Here is a 12,574-nt window from a genome sequence, read left to right as displayed (position 1 = left end):
TCTACATCACATGTCAGTGAGTCTGACATTTATTTCATTTGTAAAGAAGAACATAACATGGATTTTCTGCATTTTCTGCTTCCGCTCTGTTTCGCTGGAAACGGATATGATGTAGTCGCCGTCGGCGGTGCTGTATGAACAGAAAATATTTAGGTGAATCATTGGTAAAAAAAAAATAAAACAGTCCCAAAAAAAAAAATCCCAATTCTAGGGAAAAGAATTGATTTTAAGAAAACGTTGCAAAAAAATCACGATACATACGATCTTTGGATTTTTTCCCCCCACCCCTATAAGTAACACCTCGCTTTTTTCTACTATGACAAGTCAAAATGTCTGCTGTGGAAAAAAAAGCCTACGATTGCCCACTTCTAATTTCTAATTAAGCCAACAGGTGTTTATCATTGTATCGTTGTTTACAAAAAATACACTTTGTGCCACAGACGCCAGCATAAAGAAGCGCAGGGCTGTTTTTTCTCTCTTCTTTGTTACAAAAACATGGTCAGCATCAGCGTCAGTAGATGTTTGTGAGCTGTCTAAAAATAAGTGCACCAGCGGTGGATCAATAACGGTCAAAGCCTGGGCTGCAGTCTTCTTATCTCATCAGGTCGAGGTTCAGGTTGGTTTGCTATCAACATACAGGTGTCATGTTCTGTTGTTGATGTTCTCTGGGAGACTGAGAATGAAAAATAGGCCTAAAACAACAAATAACCTCCAATCTGTTGACTAAATGCATGTCATTTTTTTTGTTTCTAGGAAGCAATTAGGGATGCTAATGATTAACCGTTTAAACCCATATTATTAAAACAAAACATATTGCATTGTAAAAGAGGCTATACACTATATTTCCTAACTGCTAGTTTACTTGCTAGTGCTAACTTTCCACAGCTGCGGCCTTTGGATGTCGGCCGTGCAGACGTGAAATCGGTTCCAGGAAAGTGGCTGCATGCGTCAGCGGTGGTGATGTTACAGTCTGTGCCGAGGCTTCGAAGCGTGCGTCTAGAAATCCTGGAGGTTTTCCGTGAAGCGCGTATCGAGCCTTGTATCGTTTTAGACAAATGATGTCACTGATGACATCCGAAGCCCCTGCTGCCCGTCCATGCCACGTGACAGGTTCCTGAAGTGGTTCCAATCTGCGCGGTTTCATTACACATCCGTGATCTACACGAGCACATTCACCGCCCTCTGCCCAGTTAAACCACTGGTACTTTCCAGTTTTAAAATATCCTACTAATATTGCTCCTCCTGCTATTATATTATGACTAAAAGGATTGATTTACACACGTTTGATAGCCGCATTCCTCTCAAGGAAATCCGTTATGTTGATTATATTATACCAAAAGAAATTACACACTATATTGATATAAATGGATTAGGTGGGAATTGATTTTTCTAAGTCTTTACTGGCGCAAAATACAGTCATAACCCGTCACTGATCCAGTGTATCACAGATCACTAGATCATCTGTGATATATCTGCCTGTTTTACACTCTTTGACCAACAGGTGGTATTGGGAGCAAATGAAGCCTCGAGAAATGAACCCGTTTGCGAACCACTTTGCTGGAAAGCTCCGATGCTTCATGAGGCTTCATCTCGCCATCACTAGTCAGCGGCGTAAGGTGATTACGACGGGCCCCGGTGCGGTGTTGGATTTTACGGTCAAATTAGCTACTTAGAACCACGGATAGCGTTTTGACGGTCGACGTGCTGAAACGTGAAAACAAGCACTGAAGCGCCTGAGAGCAGAGGAGCTGTCAGTGTCACTGTGGTGCTGAAATGACCAAGGGGGTAAGCCTCTCTTCAGAACTCGAACCTCCTATGGCGCCATTTTGATGCTACCAAACGCTCACCCGCCGTTAGCATTCCATTGACTTTACATCTGAAGCGTTTAAAGACTCTATTTGTCCATTGTTTATTTCTAAAGAAACACGACAATGTATAAAAGGCTCCATTACCTTGTACCTCACGTTATGGCTCCGTAGCAGACGTTTTTGTAAAAATAGGCTAACGATTGTGTCATAACCACAGGACTTACTGTCGCACAGCAGAGGAATTACCGTATAGTACAGGAGAAGCTCACAGGCAGTTTTGACTTATATTAGCTGTTTAAGTTGAATTACTAATGTTAGCATTTTAGTTAGCAGTAATTAGCCTGTGCCTATGTTATCTCCTTACATATACCTACGCTCTCCGTCTCTGCTAGATTGGGAATGATTGAGATTTCTCTTTGCACAGCTACCAGAAGACTTACAACTTTCAGACAGGTTGCTCACGTCACATTTACGTCTTCAAGCTCAGTTTGAGGCTGCTCAGTAACGCTCAGCGCTCACCGGAAAAGTGCTTCTAATATCCTTCACTGGTCTCCGTCCAGAGCAACGGGATCTGTTGGTCCATTATATACTGTCTATGGAAACGACTGCTGCCTTTAGTTAAACCTATTCTGATATAACCTCTAAATACAATTATGAACCTGAAAATGAGCATAATATGAGCACTTTAATGGATTAGTTGTAAACTATTAAATTAAACGCCAACTATTTTGAGGATCGATTCATCGATTTTAAGTCTTTGTTCTTCTTTTTTAAAGCACTCTGCTCTGGCTGCAGCACCACCATGTATTGAAGAAACTAATGTTTCAGTCCCTCAGGACCTTCGTCAAGAGTATTTTAATCATGAACATGACAGGGGCCAAAACGTTACGTTTTCTTCAATAAATGTTGATGCTGCAGCAACAGCAGTGTGCAGGATTGTCCTTTTCTTCAAGTCTTTTCTTCAAAAAAAAGTTTAAAAATCTGATTCCAGCTTCTTAAATGTGAATATTTTCTAGTTTCTTCACTCCTCTGTGACAGTAAAGTGAATATCCTTGAGCTGTGGACAAAACAAGACATTTGAGGACGTCATCTTGGGCTTTGGTACATTTTTTACCATTTTCTGACATTTTATAGACCAAAGCAACTAATTGATTAATCGAGAAAATAATCAACAGATTAAAGGACAATGAAAATAATTGTTAGTTGCCGTAAATCAAGCCTAAAAGGCACTCATTCACACCCTGTCAAGCTGATTGCTTTAATTTCACATTGCAGGTCTGACAGCTCAATCAAAGAAACATGATAATTAGAGCCACGCCTCTGATCTTAATTCCTTTTACTGCACGTAACATCAATGTCAGAAACAATCCATGCTCTGATAGCTTTCTAATCAACAATTGGGTCGCTTTTTATTTCTTAAAAAAGGAGCCACTACTGTACAACACTGCTTTTTTTCTTCTTCTTCTTTTAGCTATTCATACAATATATATCTGAAAATTGTTATCATGATTCCACTTGTGCAGCAAAGGTAAACACAATCAAGCTGCACAGAGTGGGACACTGAATCCAAGTTGATTGTGTAGCTGCATGTTAGTGCCACACACACACACACACACACACACACACACACACACACACACTTCATTGGCTTAACAGGGGAATAAGCACACCATTTTGACCAATGGGCCTTGTAATTGTACAGCCTCCCTCTCTCCTTCTGTGTTCATCCAGAGGAAACTCAAAGTGTGTGTGTGTGTGTGTGTGTGTGTGTGTGTGTGTGTGTGTGTGTGTGTGTGCACGTCTACAAGAGCAAGACCTCTGATTTCCCACAGTGTGGAGCGTAATTTACAGCCCATTCAAAAGCCTTGCGCAGCCTGCTTCTCCCAGCAGGATTAACTGTTCGTGTACCAAGTCGCTCGATATCCTAAATGCCAAAGATACTGCCATAAATCATCCCAAGCAGTTATGTGATCATCACCCATGAACAACTCAAAATGTATCAAATGTACCAGGTTGCAGAATAACATTCTGGGCCCTATGTTTGTGGCGAAGCAACGAGCAGTGCAAGCAGCGCGCCAACTGTTTGCCATTTTCCTGACCTTAAAATTGCCTTTGCCTGTCTGTGTGGATATTTTTGCACGGTGTACAGGTGGGAGAGGAGGCACAAACAGGTGGGAGGTTCATTTAAATTAGTCAGCGGGAAGCAAGTTGTTGGTATTTTGATGGAAAAAGGGTCTCAGACTTTTTCCTCTGCGTCGGTTTCTGAAGCAACATCAATCTGCTGCCAACCTAATCATTTTGTCCACAAGAGCAAACTAAATACTTGGACTTCCAAAAAGGAGATGTGTATAAAATCGGCTTTAAATAACCTTTGCTGTGATTAAAGCAGAAACGTATGACGTATTCTTACAGTATCCGTTGTCCACAGCTGCTTTGTACAGTATGAAAAGCTTCTCATTCAGTTCATTAAATCCCCACAGCCAACTAAAGGCAGCAGTACACATCCAGTACGTTGTTAAATCTGCAGCCTCCAATTTAAGTAGTGAGTCATTACACACAGCCGTCCCCAATGTTTAACTTCATTAAATCAGGATGCTACAAAAGCAACCACACACACACACACCGCTACACACATCAGACTGGTCTGTTATAACTCGGCATTCTGCTGCTTATGTGGGAGACATCAGATTATTGGAGCTCATTAATCTGGTTTTATAAAAAATCTGTAGTTTAGGTTTTATTCTTGAAATGCGTTCTGAACACTGCTGTCACATTTGAAGATATGATGTAACGTGAAATACAGCATTTACACAATTATGACTTAAAAAAAAGTGTCAGATTGATGCCATCAAGTAAAATATTTTTTCATTATGTGTTTCTATCATCATTCCACTAATTAAGTGTTTTAAAAAACAAAAAAACAAAAAAACACACCATCTGCCTCTGGCTGCAGATTTGTAGTGCTGTGTGCTCTGCACCATCCAGACAACAATAAGCTTCCCTGGAGAAGTGTCTCCTCATTTGTTGATTTGTCGTCGACATGCTTCACTGTGATTGGCTCAGCTGTTTCAGAGTGATGAGGCGAGTGATGTGACTGGCTGAGAGAGTGCTCCACCTCACCTTAGTCTCGCATTGCCAGACCTTCCTCCACAGCGCTGCGGAGGAGGGTCTGGCTAGTCCACACAGCATTCTGGGATGGGAGAAAAACGTGCCCTGGTTCATTGGCATTTCTTTAAACAAATCACAATCGTCTTGGTCGTCGCTAAGCGCCAGACGGAGCCACGGTGCCGCTGTAAAATAGTCTCGGGAAGGAACTTGTTTTTGGTGTAACGTGTACATTCAAAGGTAGAGTAAAACTCAGATTGGACAGAGAGTCTAGCTAGCTGTCTGGATTTACCCTGCAGAGATCTGAGGAGCAGTTAACCATAGTCCGAATTTCCAGCGGCACCTCAACAATCCCGGAAATGAAAGGTCGTCGATATAGACTAACCTCACCCAGACCGGGTTTGCACTTTGCGCTGCTGCACATACATAAGTCAAAAGAGCAGGTAAGCGTACAGGCTTGCGTGATTAAAATAGGGCTCTCTGTATGCCATGAGATTATGGGTTTAATCGAGGCCGCTCCACGCGTTTCTGGGCTTCATTAAGTTAAAAAAAAAATAAAAATGACAACACAACTGAATATTAAAACTAATCCCAAGAACCACATTGCATTTTCTTACTAGCGAACACTTTTCTGAAAAGTGCAGAAAATAAATCAACAAGCGGGTTCTGCATCCATGGTCATTCATATTATTTTAGATAACTTGAAAACAATGTTATCAAAGCCATCATTTCTGCAATTACTGCCATCTTAAAAGATGGAGTTAATCCGAGGCCAGAGTTACATTCAAAGCATTAAAAAAACAACACAAAAAGCTCTTTTTAGTCGCAGCTCTCGGAGCACAGAAATGTGAGGAGAGCACTTTCTTACAAGTGTATAAATGAGGGTCCATGGCCTGCAAACCCTCTGAACCATGAATGATGTTACACAGTTGATTTAGCATGACTTTACTGATAGGAATGTCCATTCCAGCCAGCCACTATTACATCTTTTAAATCAATAGCAGAGTCACATTTAATGATGCCGTCTTATTACACATTTCCCTAGAGCCGGACACTGGCGGGCACTGCGGTGTAATTCCACTGATTTCCTGACAGCAGTTAAGGTGTTAAATTGTCATTTGGGTGAATTTCTACAATAAGTGCAAAGTTTTTTAGGGTTATGTATGACAAGTGTAGCATTTGCCATCATTATGGCGGCAGTGCTCTGTAGCCATGAGGCTGGTAGCACTGCAGCGGATCAAACGGCAGCTTTATGAGAGCCGAGACACACTGTGGCCGTTGATGAGGCGAAGCTTTGAGGTTCCCCTGTCAGAGTGTAGTATGGGCAGCCTCCAGCAGAATCAAATGAAATGCCACTATAATAAAGACAAGGGTGGCCAATGATTTGCTGCTGTCTCCTGGCTGTTTGAAGACTGGTGTCCTCTCAAAGCGCAGTGTGCAGTGTTGGTGCATTTGATTTGTCTCAAAAGCACAAACTTCCAAACTGGTGCCTCGGCTGCTAAGTGCCTACATTAACAATACAAACCACAAAGGCACTTTATGATATGAAATTGTAGCAATTGTTGGGGAAATGCTCCCAAATGATGAGATTGATTTCACTTTCATATCTGTACGGTAAATATGAAGCTACAGCAGCTTAGCTTAGCGTAGCGTAAAGACTGAGAAAAGAAATAGGTGGAACTAGCTAACTGGGCTCTGTCCAAAGATACCAGAGGTATAACATGTTAATTAGCAATCTTCAGAGGTGCTGGTAAGCAGACTCTGTTATCGTTGGCCAGAGCTAGCCGTTTCCAGTCCATATGCTAAGCTAAGCTAACCAGCTGCTAGCTGTAGCTTCATATTTAGTGGACAGATAAGACATTCTCATCTATCTCTCGCCAAGAAAGCAAATAAGACCAAAATTTGGAACTATTCCTTTTCCACTGAGACAAAAAATGATTTTGCCTCACTTCTTCCTGCCTATAACCCCCCCCCCCCTGTGTAAAGGTCCTTGTTCCAGCTTCTTTATGACACATTCCATGATTGCAGAAAAGTATAGATATCGCCAAATTCTAGTAAACTTGAAGGTTAAACATTCACAAGAACTGTGCAGATAACAGCGCTAGTGTATATACCATATAATGTACATTTAAAGGAAAAGGCTTGCAGTTGGATAACAGTTTCTGTCTGTGACACTCAGCCCAAAGCCCAAAGCCCATTCGCTCCTACTAAAGACATAGAGAAGTTATCACAAAGATATACTTTCAATTTAAAAAGCCTCAGTCATTTCCTAAACCAAACTGGGCACTGTAGTTTTTAGCAAATGTTACTCAAACGGGAAGAATCTGTGTTTTATTGAGGCCTATTTTCAGCGGCGGAATAATACTTGGTGTAAAATCATTTTGGTGTGCTAGCAAGTATTTATGGCAATAGGATGACGAATGTGAGATTGACTCAAAAATAAACTACAGCCCACGTTCCTGGTCATGATAAAACACTCACTGATGTGTTTTTAACCGTTTCTGCACAACAATTAAAACTCTAAGGCACCGGGTAACAAGCTATATCAGGCCTATATACTTAAAAAAAATAAAAAATAGAAAGCACCCTTGTAAGTCTGATGTCATGCCTGGTATTTTTAATATCGAAAGTGGGAATATGGGTAAAATCCTCAATTATATTCAGCTGTCAGGGATTTCCTGTTAAATTATTCCCTCCTATGAAAATGACTTCCTGTTGGGTTTAGGGTATGGCTCCAATGAGTTTTTTTGGACATCTTGACATGATACATGAGTGTACCAATTTTCATTAGTCTATGTGAAACGTACTGCAGGGACGCATTTTTGTAGTGGGCACTAGCGAGCAATTTTTGCACGCCTTTCTACAAAAACCCTTAAAATATCAAGGTCCCCCAAAAAGGCAATTCATTGCGCGGAAAAATAAAGCGTAATAATAATAATAATAATAATAATAATAATAATAATTCATTCAGTTTCAATAGGGCCTTCGCCGCAGTCGTTTGGGCCCTAATAAAAACGCAGCTATTGCACAAGTCGGCGTGAGTTCATTCCCTCAACAACATCTGTGTGCACTAGATTGCTGGAGCTACAGGAGAAAGAGCCTCTACTAACACCCCAACCACAGCTCAGCACAGGGAGCAGCCCTAACCTGCTGAGTTACTCCAGAAATAGATAGAGATGGGTCTCGAGACCGGGTTAGGCATCAATAAAAAAAAAATGCAGTGCCTTCGATTGTCTTTGAGTCTTAACGCTGCAACCTCCGACGGCGGTTTTGGGACAATCCTCCACCAAAGGTATGCATGGTGAGCGCACCACCACTTCGTAGTAATAAGTCTCCATTTTTGGCAATAATAAGCCGACTCAGTGCTCTACAGTCCAACATTTCACACAAATATGCCCCTAAAAATCCATACGTGCCCGAACATTGACAGTGCCGGAAAATTGTTTACGAGCACAGTGTGTGCGTAAAAGACCGTAGGTAAAGACTAGCCTCCCCACCACAAATCATTCAAAACATAGTCGGACTGGCTACGGAGAGCACCGCTCTGTGAGCCGCTTAATCAGCTCGTTAACCCTATGAGCCCGAGCTTGGCTTATACAACAAGAAACGGCATCTTTGATTCAGGACTTAATAAAGAAATAATACATAATAGAAATGTATCGATGATGGTATCGATAAAGACTCGGATCGTTAAGGAGTCTCGAAAATGGTATCAATATCAATAAAAATGTACGACCCCCATCCCTAGAAAATAGATGAGCAGAAAAATTACCCTGTCCTTCATCCTCCAGCTCTGCGCTAAAGCCTTGGAGCCCTCGATCTTCTCCGAGTGCCGTTTCTTCATGAAGGCCAGGGGAAGCTTCCAGTCATTCATGTCGGCCTCCTCTTCCTCCGTGAGGCCCACAGCCGGCGAATGCAGCAGGTCAGAGTCCATTTTCATCAGGGCTCTGCAGGGGAGAGCACTTGTTAGTAACACAGATTGGATGAATTTCTGTCGCCTCATGCTGTGCAGTTGGGGCGGGAAACTTAACCAAAAACATGATCATTTTACCTGCGGCTGGTGCTCAACTCTCAACCAACAACTAAAATAATAAATAAGTCACTTAACTAATAGCCTATATAAGTGAACATAAATCTTAAATAAAAGATCTGAGAAAATCAACATCTCTTGGAGAAGAAATTAGAGGGAGTAGTCTCTGCCGTGATGTCACCTGAAAGCATGTGCTGCAACTTTGTTGTCCACCAACCAAATGGCTAGTGAATGTACAAATTTTACCAGCCACTCAATAGATTTTTTTGGGTTGGTGAGTGAAGCAAATCTACCAGCCACTTGCATATTTTACCAGCATTTGACTAGTAGATGGTGCTAATTTTGGACCTTAATTGAGCCATTTGAATGTATTTCATTTGTCTCTTCTAGTGTTGATATGTATATTTACTGTTCATGTGCAATGCCTGGATAACCTGCTGTTGTAACACAAGAATATATGGTCTATAAAGTCCATCCAGCCATCCAGTGTAGTTATGCTACAGGGACTCAACCAACATGAGACTAAAAATATACTTAAATGCTGTAGTGGATCCAAAGTAATCAATTACAGAATACAAATACCACCTCTACATAATAGGGCTGGGTAACACACCTCAGTACCTTTTTGGTACCAACCAAAATCTCTAAGACAAAATAAATAAACAACCAAGTACTGACTATACCTGGCCATGTTCCTGTAGCAATCTTGTTTACTTATTCTTTGATCATTTAGTTCCTAATTTGAATCCACATATTGCCAATAATAGACTAATTTATGTGGGCATAGTCTTTAACATTTTACAACTTTGGCTTCTTGTGTTAAATGAAAAAAAAGAAATACCTCTGATCCTCAAAATAGGATATTACAAAAAGGCAGGCACAAGGCCTTATGCGACAACACATGACCTAACTTCCATCTAAAAGGGGCTTTTTGTGCACTTGTGATGTTTCAAGCACACAACTCCTCCTGCAGGAAAAGTGAGCTTTGAAATCTTTCAACCAAATTAAGTGTGCAGATGTCCGTTTCTCTGCTAATGTGATGCATTTCCTTAGTGGCTGTAAGAACAAAAGATACTAGTGGGCAAGTTGGTTTTGAATTCAATACGTTTGACACTAACAACACCGAAATGTGACCTTAAGCCAAAAGAGTTCATGTGAGGACGGTTATGAGTCATGTTCCATTTGCTGCTGTGAATCTCCTGCTTGAATGGAAATCACAACAACAACTGAAACCAAACACACCGGCATCTGGAGCAGCCTCGCTCTGTTAGTGTAACGTTAGCGTCCAGGTTCCTATCACACTTTTTGCATAGAGCGGCATGTTTGAGGTCATGATGGGGCTTAAACTGGCCACGTGAACACTGCTCGAGCCACATATGAGGACCTAACGTTAGTTGGGTCATGTGTTGTGTGCGCCTGAAATCATGTGAATACGCTAGCCGGTTTATTTGCTATCTGTCCAAGAGCTCCGGCTGTGAAGTCAAGTTTAACACAGCCGGAGCTCTTGGACAGATAGCAAATAAACCGGCTAGCTAGCTTAGTGCTGGCTAAACTAGCGCGGCTAATTTGACAGCTCTCCCTGAAGCTGGCTCTGGCTATCGCAGTCAGCTGTCAAAACTGCGGGAAAGGCTAGTGCTATTTAAAACCTTTCCCAGGTTGCGAAACAGCATGAGCAGAGAGATACGTGAAACAGAGCAGATGTGCAGAAATGGCGCTAGTGGTGGTTAGACAAGCGTGCAAGACCTTGGTACGGTGGGATAATCAACCCGGGCTGGGGAACCTCTCCGTCTCCGGACGAGGACAGATACTGTCGCACAAACAATTCTGGTCAGAAAATTGTAGGGCAGCGTCCACAGTCTGTATAGTATGTCAAACCCGTCAAATCCAAGTTGGACGGGTGCGTGTTTGCAGGGGAATCTGCGGCTCCTCTCCCCACGGCTCTTCGCTATGGGAAGGGGCTGGAGACGAGGCCCATCTTCACACGGACAGTCTGCCACAGCCACACTAAGCACCGGCCACACTTATCGATGACTGGGACCCTGTGGGCTTCTTCTACAAACCAGCGACCCTGGTAGCTGACTTCGTGTGATTGTGCTCTTGGAAATCAATCACAATCCTGAGAATTTCTCCGAAGAGGGACTTCTTCAGCACTTCTGCAAGGGCGCAGCCATCTTGGGTTGGACCCAGAATGCACTGTTGGGGCGGCGCTGAGGCGAGGCTGTCATGAAACGTCACCGCCGTGTGCCACACACCAAAATATAAACACAGTTTCACACCGACGTGCGGCAACCGTCCTGAAAACCGCCTCACTGCAAGAGCGTTTATCCAAAAAAAAGCAAAGCTTTTTTTAAAAGCGGTTCCAGCCGCCCGGCTTTTACCGCCAGAAGTTCAGTTCAGCACAGTAAACTAATGGGCGGCAGAACAGAATCTGTGCGCGTTCATGTGGGCGGCAACCGCTTCATACCGCTACCGTCGTGATCAAAACCGCTTCCCTTGTGCCGCATTCCCCTGATTAAAATGACTGGAGGCGGCGAGTTACCGCGCGGTGGTGTGAAAGCACTCAGCCTATTTACCTACGAATATTTGCATGCCACTCTTCGCTAATATGGATGTCAATTGTATTTTTCTTCCTGAAATAAGTTATCCTCTATTGTTTTTTAAACTTTTCTAGTTGTTGGTTTTAAAAAAAAAAAAAAAAAAAAGGGTAATTGCCCCTGTTTTCTCTCCTCTCTATCTCTTTTAATTTGTCTATCTATTTTACTTTTATCTTTTGGATGTTGTGTGTCCTTACTGCTGTGTGTTTGTCAGTGTGCATTGGTCTGTGTTTGTCCCCGTTTTGGACCTGAACTGGGTTGGTTTGCCGGTGGGTAGGGGACTTGAGGGGAAGTGACATATTATTTCCACTATGCTTTGTTCACCATGGCCTATATTATGTCATTTATTGTTAAAATTCAAATAAAAATAGTTGGAAAAAAAAGGTAATTGTTTTTTATTCACAAATGTTGGTTTAAAATCGATACCATTTTCCTACAAGACTTCACATAAATGCAAACTCTCTAAAATTACATAAAACAGTAGGCTAGTATTCACACAATTAAATGTATAACTATAGCCATAAACACCCTTGTTGTTTTGTATTTGTTGTGTCCCATGAGAAGCACCTCAAGTAAACGTTACCGGTCGCTACTGCAACTTTGCATATATATTATATAACCCTATATTTACATTTGACAGACACAGGCCTATTTATATAGGCTACATATTTATTTTGTCAAATAAAAGGAAGGGAAACACATCTGAGAAGTGTTTCATAAATCAAGATTAGGTGTAAAGGCACACTTATTTCCCTAAATCCCTCAGATCAAACCTGGCAGGAGAACTGCTTAATCTTGGTTCAGTTTCTTAATCTCACTCAAACCAGACTTTTCACAACAAGCCCTGCTTTTCTGAGTCTGAAAAGCATCAAACTAATATATGACCATCTGAAGTTATGACAAGTGTAATAATAAAATAATAATAATAAACTTTCAATAGTATCAAAAATACTCAATAACATCCATCATATGAACATTCTGAGGTTTTACAGAATGTCTCCAGTACACCTAACAGTATAGTATCAAGGAAACATACA

General features: G+C 41.7%; 1 protein-coding gene across 5 annotated transcripts in view; it reads right to left on the bottom strand.

The window, feature by feature from the left end:
- Window positions 1-11,177, bottom strand: part of rptor (regulatory associated protein of MTOR, complex 1) — a 232,561-nt gene extending 221,384 nt beyond the window's left edge. For all 5 annotated transcript variants that reach the window (XM_036000319.1, XM_036000320.1, XM_036000322.1 and 2 more), the window contains exons 1-2: window positions 10,687-11,177; window positions 8,686-8,860 (exon numbers count right to left, since the gene is read on the bottom strand). In XM_036000319.1, the coding sequence (XP_035856212.1) occupies window positions 8,686-8,853 (168 nt within the window). In that variant the 5' untranslated portion in view covers window positions 8,854-8,860; window positions 10,687-11,177. The remainder of the gene's footprint in view (window positions 1-8,685; window positions 8,861-10,686) is intronic.
- Between the last annotated feature and the right edge of the window lie 1,397 nt (window positions 11,178-12,574).

The sequence above is a fragment of the Sander lucioperca genome, chromosome 4 (assembly GCF_008315115.2).
Source record: "Sander lucioperca isolate FBNREF2018 chromosome 4, SLUC_FBN_1.2, whole genome shotgun sequence".
Classification (NCBI taxonomy): Eukaryota; Metazoa; Chordata; class Actinopteri; order Perciformes; family Percidae; genus Sander; species Sander lucioperca.
The sequence above is the reverse complement of the archived record's forward strand: the minus strand, read 5'-3'. Positions and strand labels throughout refer to the sequence as shown.